This window comes from Hibiscus syriacus, unplaced genomic scaffold (assembly GCF_006381635.1).
Source record: "Hibiscus syriacus cultivar Baekdansim isolate YM2019G1 unplaced genomic scaffold, ASM638163v2 tig00116997_pilon, whole genome shotgun sequence".
NCBI lineage: Eukaryota > Viridiplantae > Streptophyta > Magnoliopsida > Malvales > Malvaceae > Hibiscus > Hibiscus syriacus.
In genome coordinates, this window is record NW_024063513.1 from 6,308,506 (window position 1) to 6,323,384 (window position 14,879).

General features: G+C 39.2%; 4 protein-coding genes across 6 annotated transcripts; 3 read left to right on the top strand and 1 right to left on the bottom strand.

Annotated features, from left to right (window-relative positions):
• The first annotated feature begins 226 nt into the window (after positions 1–226).
• Positions 227–1,907, top strand: LOC120193938 (non-specific lipid-transfer protein-like 1). Of its 2 annotated transcripts, none has more exons than XM_039196361.1 (4): positions 227–500; positions 599–659; positions 1,412–1,514; positions 1,585–1,675. In XM_039196361.1, the coding sequence occupies exons 1-4, from the start codon at positions 375–377 to the stop codon at positions 1,646–1,648; spliced, it is 354 nt and encodes a 117-aa protein (XP_039052292.1). In that variant the 5' UTR covers positions 227–374; the 3' UTR covers positions 1,649–1,675. The 2 variants fall into 2 exon arrangements, with proteins under 2 accessions (XP_039052292.1, XP_039052291.1); XM_039196360.1 differs by having other exon boundaries at positions 240–500; positions 1,631–1,907.
• A 1,347-nt stretch (positions 1,908–3,254) lies between these two features.
• Positions 3,255–5,349, top strand: LOC120193937 (alpha-amylase-like). 2 transcript variants are annotated; one of them, XM_039196359.1, is made up of 4 exons: positions 3,255–3,418; positions 3,632–3,764; positions 4,048–4,826; positions 4,984–5,349. In XM_039196359.1, the coding sequence occupies exons 1-4, from the start codon at positions 3,332–3,334 to the stop codon at positions 5,233–5,235; spliced, it is 1,251 nt and encodes a 416-aa protein (XP_039052290.1). In that variant the 5' UTR covers positions 3,255–3,331; the 3' UTR covers positions 5,236–5,349. The 2 variants fall into 2 exon arrangements, with proteins under 2 accessions (XP_039052290.1, XP_039052289.1); XM_039196358.1 differs by having other exon boundaries at positions 3,257–3,418; positions 4,036–4,826.
• A 207-nt stretch (positions 5,350–5,556) lies between these two features.
• On the top strand, positions 5,557–8,136 carry LOC120193935 (protein CYPRO4-like). Its single transcript, XM_039196355.1, has 2 exons — positions 5,557–7,284; positions 7,692–8,136. The coding sequence occupies exons 1-2, from the start codon at positions 5,659–5,661 to the stop codon at positions 7,971–7,973; spliced, it is 1,908 nt and encodes a 635-aa protein (XP_039052286.1). The 5' UTR covers positions 5,557–5,658; the 3' UTR covers positions 7,974–8,136.
• Positions 8,137–9,687: 1,551 nt separating this feature from the next.
• LOC120193934 (protein WEAK CHLOROPLAST MOVEMENT UNDER BLUE LIGHT 1-like) lies at positions 9,688–14,152 on the bottom strand. Its single transcript, XM_039196354.1, is given in 4 exon segments — positions 9,688–11,706; positions 11,865–11,994; positions 11,996–12,692; positions 13,845–14,152. Coding segments are annotated over 3 exon segments (2,676 nt in total). The 5' UTR covers positions 12,673–12,692; positions 13,845–14,152; the 3' UTR covers positions 9,688–9,837.
• Between the last annotated feature and the right edge of the window lie 727 nt (positions 14,153–14,879).

Sequence of the window (14,879 nt, forward strand, 5' to 3'; positions counted from 1 at the left end):
GATTAATATGGTCGAGACCATTGATTGAATCGCATTATTATGCTCGGTCTTAGTGCACACCTAAAACATCTAATTAGTACCAAGTAAAATGAGGTCTCGAATGAGAAAATAATTTTGGGTAGCCCATTGATCTTAAAATATCAAAACCCAAAGCCTGATGGCCCATAAGCCACCTTCCATAGGAAAACTGAAAAAGCAAGCAACTGTGAACCAACCCACAAAAAAGAAAAATTATTGGAAACGTGTCAGTACTCAGTTTTGATCAGATCGCCTGGAAAACAGTGTCGTGAAGAAAAAATAATTTTTTCCACTGAAAGCCAAATCCAATTTCCAGTTTCTTCTTCTTCTTTGATTTCTCTTACTTTGTTGTAACGATGGCGAATACTGAGTTGAAATCCGATAATTTGTTTGAGATGATGAAGGGTCACTTGGCTAGTGATGCTGGTAAAGAACTCACCAAGAAGATCGGCCTCGTTTACCAAATCAATATTGCCTCCAAGGTCCATCCTTTATGCATTTTTACCTCTTCCCCCCCCCTTTAAATTTCAATTTGATTTAAAGGCTTGATCTAATTTCTGGTTTTGTTTGTGACTTGTAGAAAATCGGGATTGATGAAGTTTCTTACGTTGTTGATCTCAAGAAAGGAGAAGTTACCAAAGGTTAGCCTATCCTATGTTTAGTAATTCAATTTTATTCTTTTCGTTTTCAGTTTGGTTTCGTTTTGTCTTGGAAGGGTTTGTTTATGGCTTTATGTTGCTCTGCCCCTTGATAAAATTATAGATATCGAAATTGTTATGAGGGAATAGAGTTTGAAGTTTGTATCTTTTGCATTTACAATCTGGAGAAGTTTTTGTTACTCTTTTATTGGAATTGAAATGCCTACTTGCAGGTATCTTCCGTCTAGTCCAATGCTCTTTGCTAACTATAATATAAGATTTGTAGCCAAGGCTCTTTTTCTGCCTTTTTCTATCATCTGTAAAGGTTATCAACCTCTCCCTCTATGTGACAATGGAGAGGAGGCGGACCCCATTTCATTAGTTCCCTAGCTTCACCATTTTACTTATTTATTTATTGACATGGTAATTATTTTCTCAGCTTTAACTGTTTCCCATCATTAGTTTTTCAAGGGTGGAAGGGCTACCTAACTCTCTTTAACATTTGCGCTATTATCTTATGTTAAAGATAAAATTTTCTCTGTTTCAGTATGTTTTTGGCAATATGAAATTGGTGGCATGACTGTTCTATTTGTATATGGTCAGTGTTTATCTTGGTGACTTGCTCTTGGAGATTCAAGTATGACTATATCCATTCATAGATATATACAATCAAATCGGCCTTCCTATTTCATTAGTAAAATGCTACATTTTTTCAGTTTAAAGATGTTCATTATCCTATCTCTCTGAAAATGTAGGTAAATATGGAGGGGGAAAGCCTGATGCTATTTTTTCCTTCAAGGATGATGATTTCATAAAGGTCGCCACTGGAAAGATGAATCCCCAGATGGCTTTTATGAGGTGCAATTCTCTAATTTCTTTATCTTTGCCCTCTAATATTATTGATTTCTTTTGTCTTTGAGGACGGCAGGTTTCCAATGCCGAGGATCTCCTTAATTAATACAATGATGATGCAGGGGTGCAATGAAGATTAAAGGGAGCTTGAGTGCAGCTCAGAAATTCACTCCTGACATTTTCCCAAAGCCTGCAAAGATGTGAGCAGAGATGCTAATGTGTTATGTATTTGTTCTCCCAAATGTGTCCTTTGCTAGTATACTCCACTTGATCTCCTCCGCCTTATATACTAGAATAGAAGATAGTAAGGCATATAAGGACTCGGACTATCGAACAACTTCAATATATTCCTCTTTTCTTCCAAGTAAATATATATGTTTTTTTTAATGCTTTGCTGGATCCACAGTTACCATTTTGCTCAGGCCACTATGTGTAATCGGATGCTGCTTTTGTTTTCCATGCTTATGTGCTGTTCCCATTGATTCTGTTGGCAAATTTTGATGTTTATTTGGGTCTCTTGGGGGATTTTTACCTGAAAATTTAAAATTATTATATATTTTAGATTTTTTAAATCCTTGAAGGCCACATTCACCATTTAATATTTCTGGCATTTGATTCCCACGTTTATGTGTGGCATTTGTTTTGATCTTGTTTAAAAGTTAAGCGAAATTCCACCTACTTTTTAACAAAATAATTCAATTTCTATAAAAATACCGATGAATGTGGCTATATTGAATCATGAATTCTCACCACCGTTTCTCTCTTCTTCCCAAACTTAGCGTCAGCGTTGCTTAGTTTTCCTTCCTAAATTGAAATGATAACATCGCCTCTTAATGATAGCAATGATTGAAGGAATTCATTCGGTTGAGACAAAAGCTATAGGAATAGGATCTTTATTTAGCCAAACTAATAGCTTTTGATTATATTATAATTCATCCTTATCGTTACTATTATACTATATTTAGCCAAACTAATAGCTTTTGATTAAATAATTTTTGTTTTCTTTTATCGTGTGAATGAAGGTTGGCCGCAATTTCTCCGTATATGTTCCTAGTGAAGTATTATTATTTCTTTCCATCAGTCCTCAATCTCAGAACCTTTGCATAGTATCCCTGAATGTTATTTGCTGGTCTATATATGCACTAAATGGATTTCATATGGTATTTTCTTTTGACGCAAAAAAATGTACTTGTATTTTTGCAATTCATACAACTTGCACGTTACAACGTGATCTGTGCGTAGCCAAGAGAAATAATTTCGACGTGAAGTAGATGATGAGAATTTCGTGTGAGAAAAGAGATTATTCCCATGTAATGCATGAGTGTCCCACACCAGAAATCTCACTTGAAGGGGCCTGATTGGGCATTCCCCCTTCGGAGTGTCGTGTGAAACCAAGAACGTAAGAAGTGTCTGTTTTTGGATTCAACTGATTGATGGCAGATCAAGTCATTGTCCCACACACCATAATGCATGCGCTTCTGCACCAGTTTCTGCCAAATAAGTGTTTTAGTGTAAACACTTCCCCCTGATTATTCTCAGCAAAGTCCAACATCTTTGGCTGTTATTTCCTGAATCAAATAAGAGGATAAGAATGCCCATGGCAATTATTAATAAAGACGACTTATTTGTGAGTCCTGATTGAAGAAGATAAGAAACAGATATGTTTCCAGATAATTTTTTTATTCGAGTTTCTCGGTTTCGTTGTTCACAATGTATGAACCCGTATGTTTATAGTGAATCTGGAAACAGGCATTGGTGCCTATATAAAGCCCGCAACATATTTCCTCATTCACCAAGCTCGTCTCAACCCTAAAGGAACCAGAATGACTTCTCCAAGTTGGCTTTGCTTTCTTTATCTTTTCCTCCAGTTGATCTTTCCAGCTTTGTCATCTTCAAACTTGCTATTTCAGGTAAAGCTTGCACTCAATATTCATCTCCCTTTCCCCCCTTGTACAAACACATATCTGCTAAGGCAATTTTATTGATTACTGAGTTCATACAGCAGATATCGGTACAGCCCACTAATACTACAGAAAGCAACACCTGAAACAGTTCACATGATACATACATTTATGCGGAACTCTCAACTAATTGTTGTTGATAACTTTGATGATAACATGCAGGGGTTCAACTGGGAGTCATGTAAGAAGGCTGGAGGATGGTATAACTCTCTCAAGAACTTCATCCCTGATATTGCCAACGCTGGGGTCACTCACGTCTGGCTTCCTCCACCTTCCCAGTCAGTTGGACCCCAAGGTATTTCAAGTGTCTATTAAGGCATTGCTTGTGCCGATGAACCGATGCCGATTACGGTTCTTTTAGTACTCTCTCCATGAATGAGATTTTACAGTTTACCTAAATTACCATGAAAAAGAAAAATCAGTCGTGCATATGTATCATCTCTGTTTGTTTAGTTTGCTCTCTCCAGTTTCTTACCTCCCTACTCTCTTTTTTTAATTACTTTCAATGGGTATTAAGGAAGCAGGTAACAAATATTTTTCCATGTTTGCTCCAAACTAAAATCCAGGATATCTTCCAGGAAGGCTATATGATCTCGATGCATCAAAGTATGGATCTCAGGCTGAGTTGAAGTCACTAATTCAAGCCTTCCATCAAAAGGGAGTCAAATGTTTAGCTGACATAGTGATAAACCATAGAACAGCTGAGAGGAAAGATGGGAGAGGAATATATTGCATTTTCGAAGGTGGAACTCCGGATGATCGATTAGACTGGGGGCCATCTTTCATTTGTGGCAATGACAAGGACTATTCGGATGGCACGGGCAACCCCGACACTGGACTTGATTATCAACCAGCTCCTGACATCGACCATCTCAACCCAAAGGTACAGAAAGAGTTATCTGATTGGATGAATTGGTTAAAGACTGAAATCGGGTTCAATGGATGGAGGTTTGATTTTGTGAGAGGGTATGCCCCGAGCATTACGAAAATCTATATGGAACGAACATCACCGGATTTGGCTGTTGGGGAGAAATGGGATGATCTTTCCTTGGGGCAGGGTGGTCAAGATGCACATCGTGGAGCATTAAAAGACTGGGTTGAAGCTGCTGGTGGGGTTGTCAAAGCATTTGATTTCACCACGAAAGGGGTTCTCAATGCTGCAGTGCAAGGGGAGTTATGGAGGTTGAAGGATTCAAATGGGAAGTGTCCTGGAATGATTGGAATTTTGCCTCAAAATGCAGTGACTTTCATTGATAATCATGACACAGGTTCTACTCAGAGGCTTTGGCCTTTCCCATCCGAAAAAGTCATGCAGGGCTATGCTTACATCCTCACCCATCCCGGCACTCCATCAATAGTATTTTTCTCATCTTTTTAGTGGTTGCAATTGGTCGAATTTCCTTATCTGTAACCCTTTCTTCATTCTCTGCCCCCTCTGTACTATAGACATTGTACAACTTACTATACTTGTGCTGTCAAGCATCCTAATGAATGGTTGAATTTGTGATGTGCAGTTCTATGATCACTTTGTTGATTGGGGATTAAAGGACGAGATTACTAAACTGTCAGCAATAAGGAGGAATAATGGGATCAGTGAAACAAGTAAAGTGAATATTATAGCCTCTGATTCTGATCTGTATGTGGCTGCAATTGACGACAAAATCCTTACCAAAATTGGCCCAAAGATGGACCTCGGTAGTCTTGTACCTTCCAACTATCAGCTTGCTACCTCAGGGAAAGACTATGCCGTGTGGGTAAACAAGTGAGACAGTCCACACATTTCCATGTTGAATTTCATGTACTAAACTTGTTAAGAGTTCTGTTTGTATGAATATTGTGAGTACAATAAATATCTATCCATCATGAAGATTATTTTAGTATGTGATAGTATGATCATTAGATATATTTATTTAATTAATAATATTTAAATATTAAATTATCAAATCTATAAAATTAATTTGAACCTGTAAATATAAATTCGGATTAAGAAAGGTTCAGTTTCAGCCCGCCAAATAACACATTTTCAAAATTCCGAACCCTAATAAATGTGGAAAAGCCGAAAGTCCTAAAAAGTAAAAACCAATTTCGAAACTTGGCGCTCTTTGCATATACCATTTCCCCCTTCCGCTTCGATCCCCAAAAAAGAAAACCATTTTCTAAATTCACAGTTCAGTTCTCTTTCAATAGCAATGGGAGGAGCTCACAGTCGCGAGGATCTGATTTCAGACTCAGACGAGGAGGAGTATGAAGAAGAAAACGGAGAAGAAGAAGACTACCAAGATTCCAAAGACGAGACTCCGGAAAGATCTTCAGATCGAAGACCCCAAACGCCGTCCTCTGTCGACGAAGTGGAGACTAAGCTCAAAGCCCTCAAGCTCAAATACGGATCGGCCAACGCCCAAAATCCATCTCTTACAAACGCCGTTAAGCTGTATCTTCACATCGGTGGTAACACCCCTAAAGCCAAATGGGTCACTTCCGAGAAGCTCACCTCTTACTCTTTTGTCAAGACGTCGAAAATCAACGGTCAGGATGGAGAGGATGATGATGATGAAGAGAGTGAAAACGAGGAAGGTTGGTGGGTTTTGAAGGTTGGTAACAAAATTAAAGTGAAGGTCGGGGTGGAAATGCAGCTTAAGAGTTTTGGAGATCAACGTAGGGTTGATTTCGTTACCAAGGGGGTTTGGGCTATGAAGTTTTTTAGTGATGAAGAGTATAGGAACTTCATTAGCAAGTTTAACGACTGTTTATTTGAGAATACTTATGGGATCGAGTCGAATGATGCTAACAAAATTAAGGTTTACGGAAAAGATTTTATTGGATGGGCCAAGCCTGAAGCAGCTGATGATTCTATTTGGGAAGATGCTGAGGATGTTTCGTTCAACAGCCCTCAACCAGTGAGGGCAAATCAGGATCTCAGGGAGGAGTTTGAGGAGGCGGCCAACGGAGGGATTCAAAGCTTGGCCCTGGGGGCATTGGATAATAGTTTTTTGGTGGGTGATTCAGGTATTCAAGTTGTTAAGAATTTTGCTCACGGGATTCATGGTAAAGGTGTTTACGTAAATTTTGACCATGGGAATCAGAAGAGTGCTTCCAAACTGGTGCATTCAACACCGAAGAGAGCTCTTCTTATGAAAGCTGAGACGAATATGCTGCTCATGAGTCCAACGACTGAAGGGAAGCCTCACACAGCAGGGCTTCATCAGCTGGATATCGAGACTGGGAAGATAGTTACGGAGTGGAAGTTCGGGAAAGATGGAACTGATATTACAATGAGAGATATTACAAATGATAGTAAGGGAGCTCAGTTGGACCCATCAGGAGCCACATTCTTAGGATTGGATGATAACAGGCTTTGCAGGTGGGATATGCGAGACCGGAATGGGATAGTTCAGAATCTGGCTACTAGCACCCCTGTTTTGAACTGGGCGCAAGGGCATCAGTTTTCAAGAGGGACTAATTTCCAGTGCTTTGCAACCACTGGTGATGGCTCCATTGTTGTTGGGTCTCTTGATGGGAAAATCCGTTTGTACTCGACCAATTCTATGAGACAGGCAAAGACAGCTTTTCCAGGCCTTGGGTCGCCTATCACTCATGTTGATGTTACCTTTGATGGAAAGTGGATATTGGGCACAACTGATACCTATTTGATTCTTATCTGCACCCTTTTCACTGACAAGGATGGCAAGACAAAGACAGGTTTTGGTGGGCGTATGGGGAATAGGATTGCGGCCCCAAGGTTGTTGAAGCTCACTCCTCTGGATTCACATTTAGCTGGGGTTAATAACAAGTTCCGTAATGCTCAATTTTCCTGGGTAAAGTATACATTACCTCTCACTTAGATATGACGAACCATTTAATTTGGAATGAAGAACTTAGTTGGCAGGGTGGTTGTTTTTTATTAGTGGAAATATTTTACATCCCTTGATTTTATATTTTGTTGCCAAGAAAATACGGTTCCTTTAATTTGCATTATTCATTGATACCTTGGTTGCATAATCATGCAGACTAGCATTTTCTAGGTTTAGGGTCCGAAAACTGATATGATTGGCTGAAATAAGATGAGTGGAGAAAGAGAATGGAAAAACTCCATTGTTGTTTAATAGATAACTGACTGAGATTAAGACTTGCCCTTTTGTAAGATTCAGAAACTGCTATTTCTGTGATATTCTTAGATCCATGAATAAAATGCTTTGACCATGTGTGTAACTGCATTACATAGGTCACAGAGAATGGGAAGCAGGAGCGCCATCTGGTTGCAACGGTAGGCAAGTTTAGTGTAATATGGAACTTCCAACAAGTGAAGAATGGATCTCATGAATGCTACCATAACCAAGAGGGTCTCAAGAGTTGCTACTGTTATAAGATAGTCCTTAAGGACGACTCCATTGTCGATAGTCGTTTCATGCACGACAAGTTTTCTGTCACTGATTCTCCCGAAGCTCCACTGGTTATTGCCACTTCCTTGAAAGTCAGCTCATTCAGCATATCCAGCAAGCAATGATGACATTGTCAGATACAATTCTTTCGCTTTATTTGATCATTTTCCAAACGTTGCTGGGCAAGTCACTGCTGCAATTTACAGTGCTTCTCAACTTTATTTTCCTTATTAGATTAGGTGTCTTTGAAAGTTTTTCTGCAAACCCTTGTTTAGTTTAAGCTTCTTGTATGTGATCCTAGTATCTGTATTTGTACTCATCACTGTGTTTTAGTGAAGCCACTGCTTTCTAACTCAAAAGCTATTGGCAGCTAGGAAGACTTTGTTATGCTTTAATAGTATCTCCTTTCAAGTATTTTAATGTGATTGAATCGATCTGCTTTCTACTATTTTGAATGGTCTGTTCTGATTGAAGCATATCATGCTTTGGACATGCATATGGGGGCATTTTCAAGTGAAATAGCAAAAAAAAATTGACATCAAATCTTCAGTTGGGATTATAAAAGAATTGACCTCTGAACAAAAAATCTAGATAAATTAATTATTTAATTTCTTTCTTGATCTTATTCGGATTTAGTTTTTGAAATGATAGAAATTCCTAATTGTTGAGGGGTTTCTCCCTTGGTCGATCTGAACTAATAAATGAAAATGTATTGTGTTCTTGAGCATTTGTGCGTCATTTTAGTTTCAAGATTTTGTCTCTTGATCTTAAAAGGGGTTTTGAGAGTGCCTCGAATGAAGAAAATACTGAACATAGATATTGTTTAACTTATTGTGACTTAAATATCGAGCTGCTGGGGCCAGTCATTTAACCAGGATCCACAGCTGGCGCCCGCCGAGAGTGGGTTTCGTCAAACTCAATTCAGATGGTGCAGTGAACCAGGGCTTGCTGACTGCCGCGGCTGGCGGCCTTATTCGGGATCAGAACGGCGATTGGATCGTGGGGTATTGTCGAAACATTGGCTATTGCTCCATTCTTCCTGCTGAATTATGGGGGGGTGCTTGATGGTCTGCACATGGCGTGGAACCATGGAGTCACCAGGGTGGTGCCGGAGAAAGACAATGGCAAAGTTTCTTCCATGCTTTCAAGCTGATTCCATACTCATGAAGCTACTATCATTCGGAGGATCCGGGAGTTGATGCAGAGGGATTGGTCGATCGAACTCTCTCTAATAGGCCGTGAAGCCAATGGTGCCGCGGATTCTCTTGCCCATTATGGTTACTCGTGCTCGGGTGGTTTGTCAAAGTTCCAGAATCCACCAGAAGCTATCCGTGCTGCTCTTCAAGTTGATTACCAGGCTTGGAGGAGTCATCCTTAATTCTTTATTTCCTTTTTCTTGCCACCAATATATATATATACATACATACATACCGAGCTGCTGGCTTTAGTTCACCATGGTCGGTCCAAATCAACTAGGGTAAACCATACAACGGCTCAGAACATGACTGAAGACGCAGCAAGCTATACATGATCTAAGGATCATGCTCTTCTCAGTTAACTAACTCATGGGGCCTTATTTTTGGTGGAGATATAAAATTCTGAAACTAAAACGACATACAAATATCCTGAGAATACATATAACTCTCCTATTGTTAGAGGTTCTAACCGAGAAATAGGGATTCAATAGACCCCTCAACACTTACATAAACATAATGCGAACAACAAACCAAATCTCGTCATCAAAAGAAACATCATCCAAGCGTCTCAAAGCCTATACATAACCATCTTTATGTCTTACTCCAGAATCCAGGTCCCTTACCCATACAACCTTTTCCGGTATGCAAAAATATGTTCTCAACTTTTATCATACATCAAATAAATCACTAGAATTTACACTCAAACAAGTAAAAATCTGTCAAATTATAAAATATATGGACACTGTTATAACCAAGGAAAAAGGGAGGTAAAATCACAACAACAGATTACAATTCATTGACGACTTACGTGGGACTTGGATGAACTTAACTTCTTCCTGGACAAAAACGTTAAAACCTTGGGGAACAAAGACTTTTTCTTTTTCTTTACAACCTTCGGTTCCGGGGATGATTCAGTTTCTGTGTTATTCCCATGATCATATGTCTTTGGGCTCGCTACAGTGATGACAGGAGCAGCCTGTACAGGTTCGAAGTTCTTCATTTCTTTCTTTCCCTCAATACTTGCCCTTGGAGCTTTTTCTCCATGACTCAATTCAGTAGCCTTTCGCCGCTGCTCATGTTCAGCCCTCCACCTTCTCAATTCCTGCTCAATACCTAGTTTCCCTTCCTTGGCCTTCTCAGCCTTCTCCATAGCAATTTTTAGTGCTTCCTTTCTTTCAGCTATCTCTCGAGTTACTTCTTCCAGCTTTTCCAAGCTTCTTGACTCAGATTGCTTAGCTACCTCAATTTGCGAAATGGCAGATGCCACCCTCATGTTGGCCTGTTCCTCTGCCTCGTTTGCCCGTTTACTGAGGTCATAGTACTCCTCTAAGGAAAGCGTTACACCAACTAGTGAATCAACATCATTGGTTCTTTTAGCTGATTCACTCTCTTGCAACGCTTTGCTTGCAGCTAATGCTAACTTCTCTGAAGCCTTGGCAGCCTCTATCTCCTTTTGAGCTGCAAGTAATCGGCTCTGCATGGTACTTGCTCCAGCCTTTGCTTGCGCTGCTTCTTCCTTTGCTTTGCGCAGCTCTTCACAAGCCATTTCAGCAAGTGATTTGGCCTCATCAGCCACTTGTGCTGCCTGCTGCAGTTGTTTGGGCAGCTCCACCATTTCTTCTCTGGCCTCTTTTTCCTTCATCTGGACTACGGCTATTTCTGACCGAGTCTTGTCCAGCTCAGCTTCCAGAGAAGCAACAGCAATCGAAGCCATGCCTTCTCTCTGCTTAATATTGGCAAGCACAGACTTTTCCTTGTCAAGCTCTGATTTTAATGAAATAGCAGCCACTTTCAAACAATCAACTTCTGCAATTGCTTTTCCTATATTGACCTTCACATCTTCAAGTTCCTTCTTCAATGAAGCAATGACGGCTTGTACATCGGTGTGAGTTCTTTTCTCTGATTCCTGCAAATCATTATTGTGGTGTCCATCAGTTTCCTCCTTAAGATTAGAATCCATATAAGCAGCTAATTCAGCTTTCAGATCAAGTAGCAGTGCTGAAGCAGAGTCTAGCTTTGATTTTAGATCCTTTGCTGAATGAATTTGCTGATTGAGTTTCTGGAGCTCCTCTTCAACCTGTTTCAGTTCCTTCTCCCAATGGTGTGTATCTTGGTCTTGGGCCATGGCAGCTCCAATCCTTTTCTCTTCTGCCTCCAAATGGGCAGTATGTGCAGACTCTAAGGACTCCTTTGTGGCAATCAGTTCAATAGTCAATTCTTCCACCGTCTTCTCAACCTCTTTTGAAGCAGAAACAGCCTCTTCAGCTTTCTTAACAGCAATATCTCTCTCATTCATCAAAGAAGCATATTCCTTTTTTGACGCTTCTAACTCTTCTTTAACAGATTTAAGTTCTGAAACTGCAGCTGCATGCCTGGCTTTAGCAACCTCAAGCTGTGCCTTTGCTGCAACACTAGCCTCATCAGCAATCCCTTGTTCCATCTCCTCCACCCTGAGCTTAGCAAGTTCAGAGTCTTGTTTTGCCTGATTCTCTTCAGTTTGTGCTCTCTCCAGGTTTAGCTTGAGCTCTTCTATTAGTCTCTTTGTGGTGTCGAGCTCCTTTAATACTTTCATTTTTGCCTCTTCAGCGTCTTCTGATCGTTTCTTATATTCAGGCATCTCCTCCTGGACTTTTACAAACTCTTGTTCCACAAGCTTGCGTCTCTGTAGCATAAAAATAAATTTTAAGTTTTAGTGGAGATGAACAAAAGTAGGCAGGCAGAAAAGAAAAATTATGGTGATCATTAATTGTTGATAAAGACAACGGAATTCAAGATGAATGACGTTCCCTAGACATGACAAAACTATAGTTACTATACTACCTCCAAAGTTTGCATTTTATGAGCTTTCCAATCAACAATTCCCCCAAACATGGAAACAGCTTCTTTAACAGATTCGAAAGGCACAGCTGTATCAATGTGTCCTTTATTTAAATCAACTTGCTTTTTGTGTAGGGCTAATAGATTTTGGGGACTCGGAAGCAGAACTGATAATCTTTTGATGAGGAAGAGTAAGATCATTCATTTTGGCTACATGATCCTCATTTTTAGGATCTCCTGCCTTAGAGTCATTGACCTTGGGCGAGGATGAAAGAACACCACTCTCATTATTAACAACAGAACTGACAATAGAATTGGCTTCCTGAGATTGCTTTCCATCAGATACACCATGTATAGATCCAAGAGAAGCACCGGCAGGTGTGACTTGGTCATTTTCAGAATCTCCAACCTTCAGACTGGAAGCAGGAGGAACAGATATGTCCTCGATATGTGCAATGCCAGGAGAACCAGTATTTTGAGATGGCTGCTCATCAGAACTGTCATGCATTCCCCGAGTCCTAGAATCTTCCATCAGTCTACCTTGATGATTTGTCTCAGTTTGATCCATTTTAACTGATGAAGTTGAACTTGCACTATATTTTCTACAGTCTTCTTGTCCTCTAATTTGGTCATTGGAAGCATTTTTTAAAGAGTCTGATTTAGAACTTTCCATTATCGGCAAATGACTTTCAGGTTGTTTTGTCCCATTACTAATTGAAATTGTTTGACCTTCACCAGAATTATGCTCCATATCTACAGGCAATGAAGCAGATTCTGAACGAGGCATCTCTTCTGCATTTACATTCTCCATATTTGAAAAAGACAAGGTGTCTGAAATCAAGTAAACAGAAACCATTCAAGACACAGGAAAAAATAAATTCACAAGAAACTACTGCCTAATCCATCTAATTTCAGACATAACTGACATGAAAATCAGCAATTATTTGTTCAACATATAGAGTAAAATTCAGCAAAACAAATCAATGTCTGCAACTACATTCCTCTATAGTAGATCCTCAATTTGACAAGTTTTGACCAAAGAAATCAATTGGAACCTGGAAAACAGGAACAGTTTGTCCTCTCAAACTTGTTTTCCCTCTATGTTTAAGCTAGCTCATGCACAGTATAGATATCCAATCTCTTATCAGGCACAGATGTTTAATTTAAGATTCAATCAGCAAACACATTAACAACAACTAATCACACCAAGGAATGAACCCCTATTAATCATGCAAAAGGCCCATTCCAGTTTTCACATCAAATCTCTATGTACCTCTAATACAGAACCCTCTTAATCGTGGATGCTAAGTTCAGCCCCACAATTAGAAGGTCTGTCAATGATACAGACTAGCAATAATAGCTGTCCCTTTTTCCCATATGCATGGGGTAATGGGGAGGTAAGATAGTAGGCTACCTCGAATTATAAAATGCCCTCCGTAGGACTCGATGGTCATTTCTGATAAAGACTAGCAATGTAATAAGCAAATAAACTTTTCCCAGATACTTCAAAATCCGGTCCAATTCATAGATTAGAAGCATATTTCAATCCGATTTCTTTTTATGAGCAAATAAACTACTTAATTTAATCATGATTGAAGATCTTTACTAGTGTTTTAAAAAAATATATTGCTTCCTATCCATAGAAAGATAATCATAACAATTCTTTGAGATAAGGAGACCGATTTTTGTCTATAAAATCTCTAATATTGAATCTAATTGCTAAACTTTCTGCAAAAAAAAAAAAAAAGAACGGAAAATAAATCAAGAAAGTAAGCTTGATTAACTTAAGTCAACGACTGATAATCAATCCAACCAATTCAAACACCAGCAATTTCAAAATACTCAGAGCTTCATTTCCACCGCAAAAGTTAAGGGGAAAAAAGATCCGCTGCTTAATTCATAACAAAAGCATCGATTTGACAGAGATTAATGGCAAGCTAGTCAATAAATTTCATCCAAAAAAAAGAAAGGAAAGGAACTTACCCGGATTTCCCAGAAACAAAAGACTGACGGGAGTAGAAAAGTGAGCGATGAGGAATTCTGAAAATTAAAGAGAAACAAATCATGAATTATTAGAAATGAATGAGGAAATTTCACAGCTCAGCTTAGGGGAAAAGGCAGAGGGAAAGCCACGTGCCGGCCAATCTATTGTCGCGTCTTCTTATACAGTGTATAGCAGTTTGCTTGATCTCTTCAGGAATATATTTTGTTTCAATTTTAGTTGAACTGCATGTTTTTGTTTTAATTTTAAACTTGGAACTCTCTATTTTTAAAGGACAAGGGATTGGCTTTGATGGAGCAGTGCAGAATGGTGCTTTGTTTAAAGGAATCTCATTCTCGTAAATGAGGTGATATTTTATTTTCCAAAAGAGATGGCTTTAAAATTTGGACCACAACTCAGCTCAGCTCAGCTCAAACCTTCAAATCAGCTGACTTCCAAACGGAAAAGGAACGATGATAGAGAATGACGGAAAATCCCTTAAAGGCTAACGTTGGAGATATAATTAAGACCGTTGGATCGGAATAAAACGGATCGAGATTATGGTATTAGCTTCAAAGGGGTTTTTCCCTGTGTTTGGGGGTTTGGGTAAGTGGGAACGACCGAGATTTACGTGAGAGTTTGGAGATGATTGCGTCGGTCGATGTGTCCTCAAGAAAGTTCTTTGCTGTAAACGGCAGTAAAAAAATTAAAGAGAAAGGAGAAAAAGGCAGATGGGCCCTACCTTGAAACTTTTCTAGGGCTACTAGGGCATCAAATCAGCATCTTGCGCTGCATGTGGCGTTCATTTTATTTTACGTGGTTGTTGTAAATCATTTAAGTGAAATTTAATTTAAAAGTAATTTATGTAATTTAGGGCAAACTATAACAATGACCACCCAACTATAGCCTCTTTCTATTTTGATCATTATTTTTTGAATTCTAATCTATCTGGCTACCTAACTATTTAAATGCATTCAATCAAGCCACTAGCCATAAGTAGAAGTGACGACGTGATAGTAAAATTGGTAAAATTACAC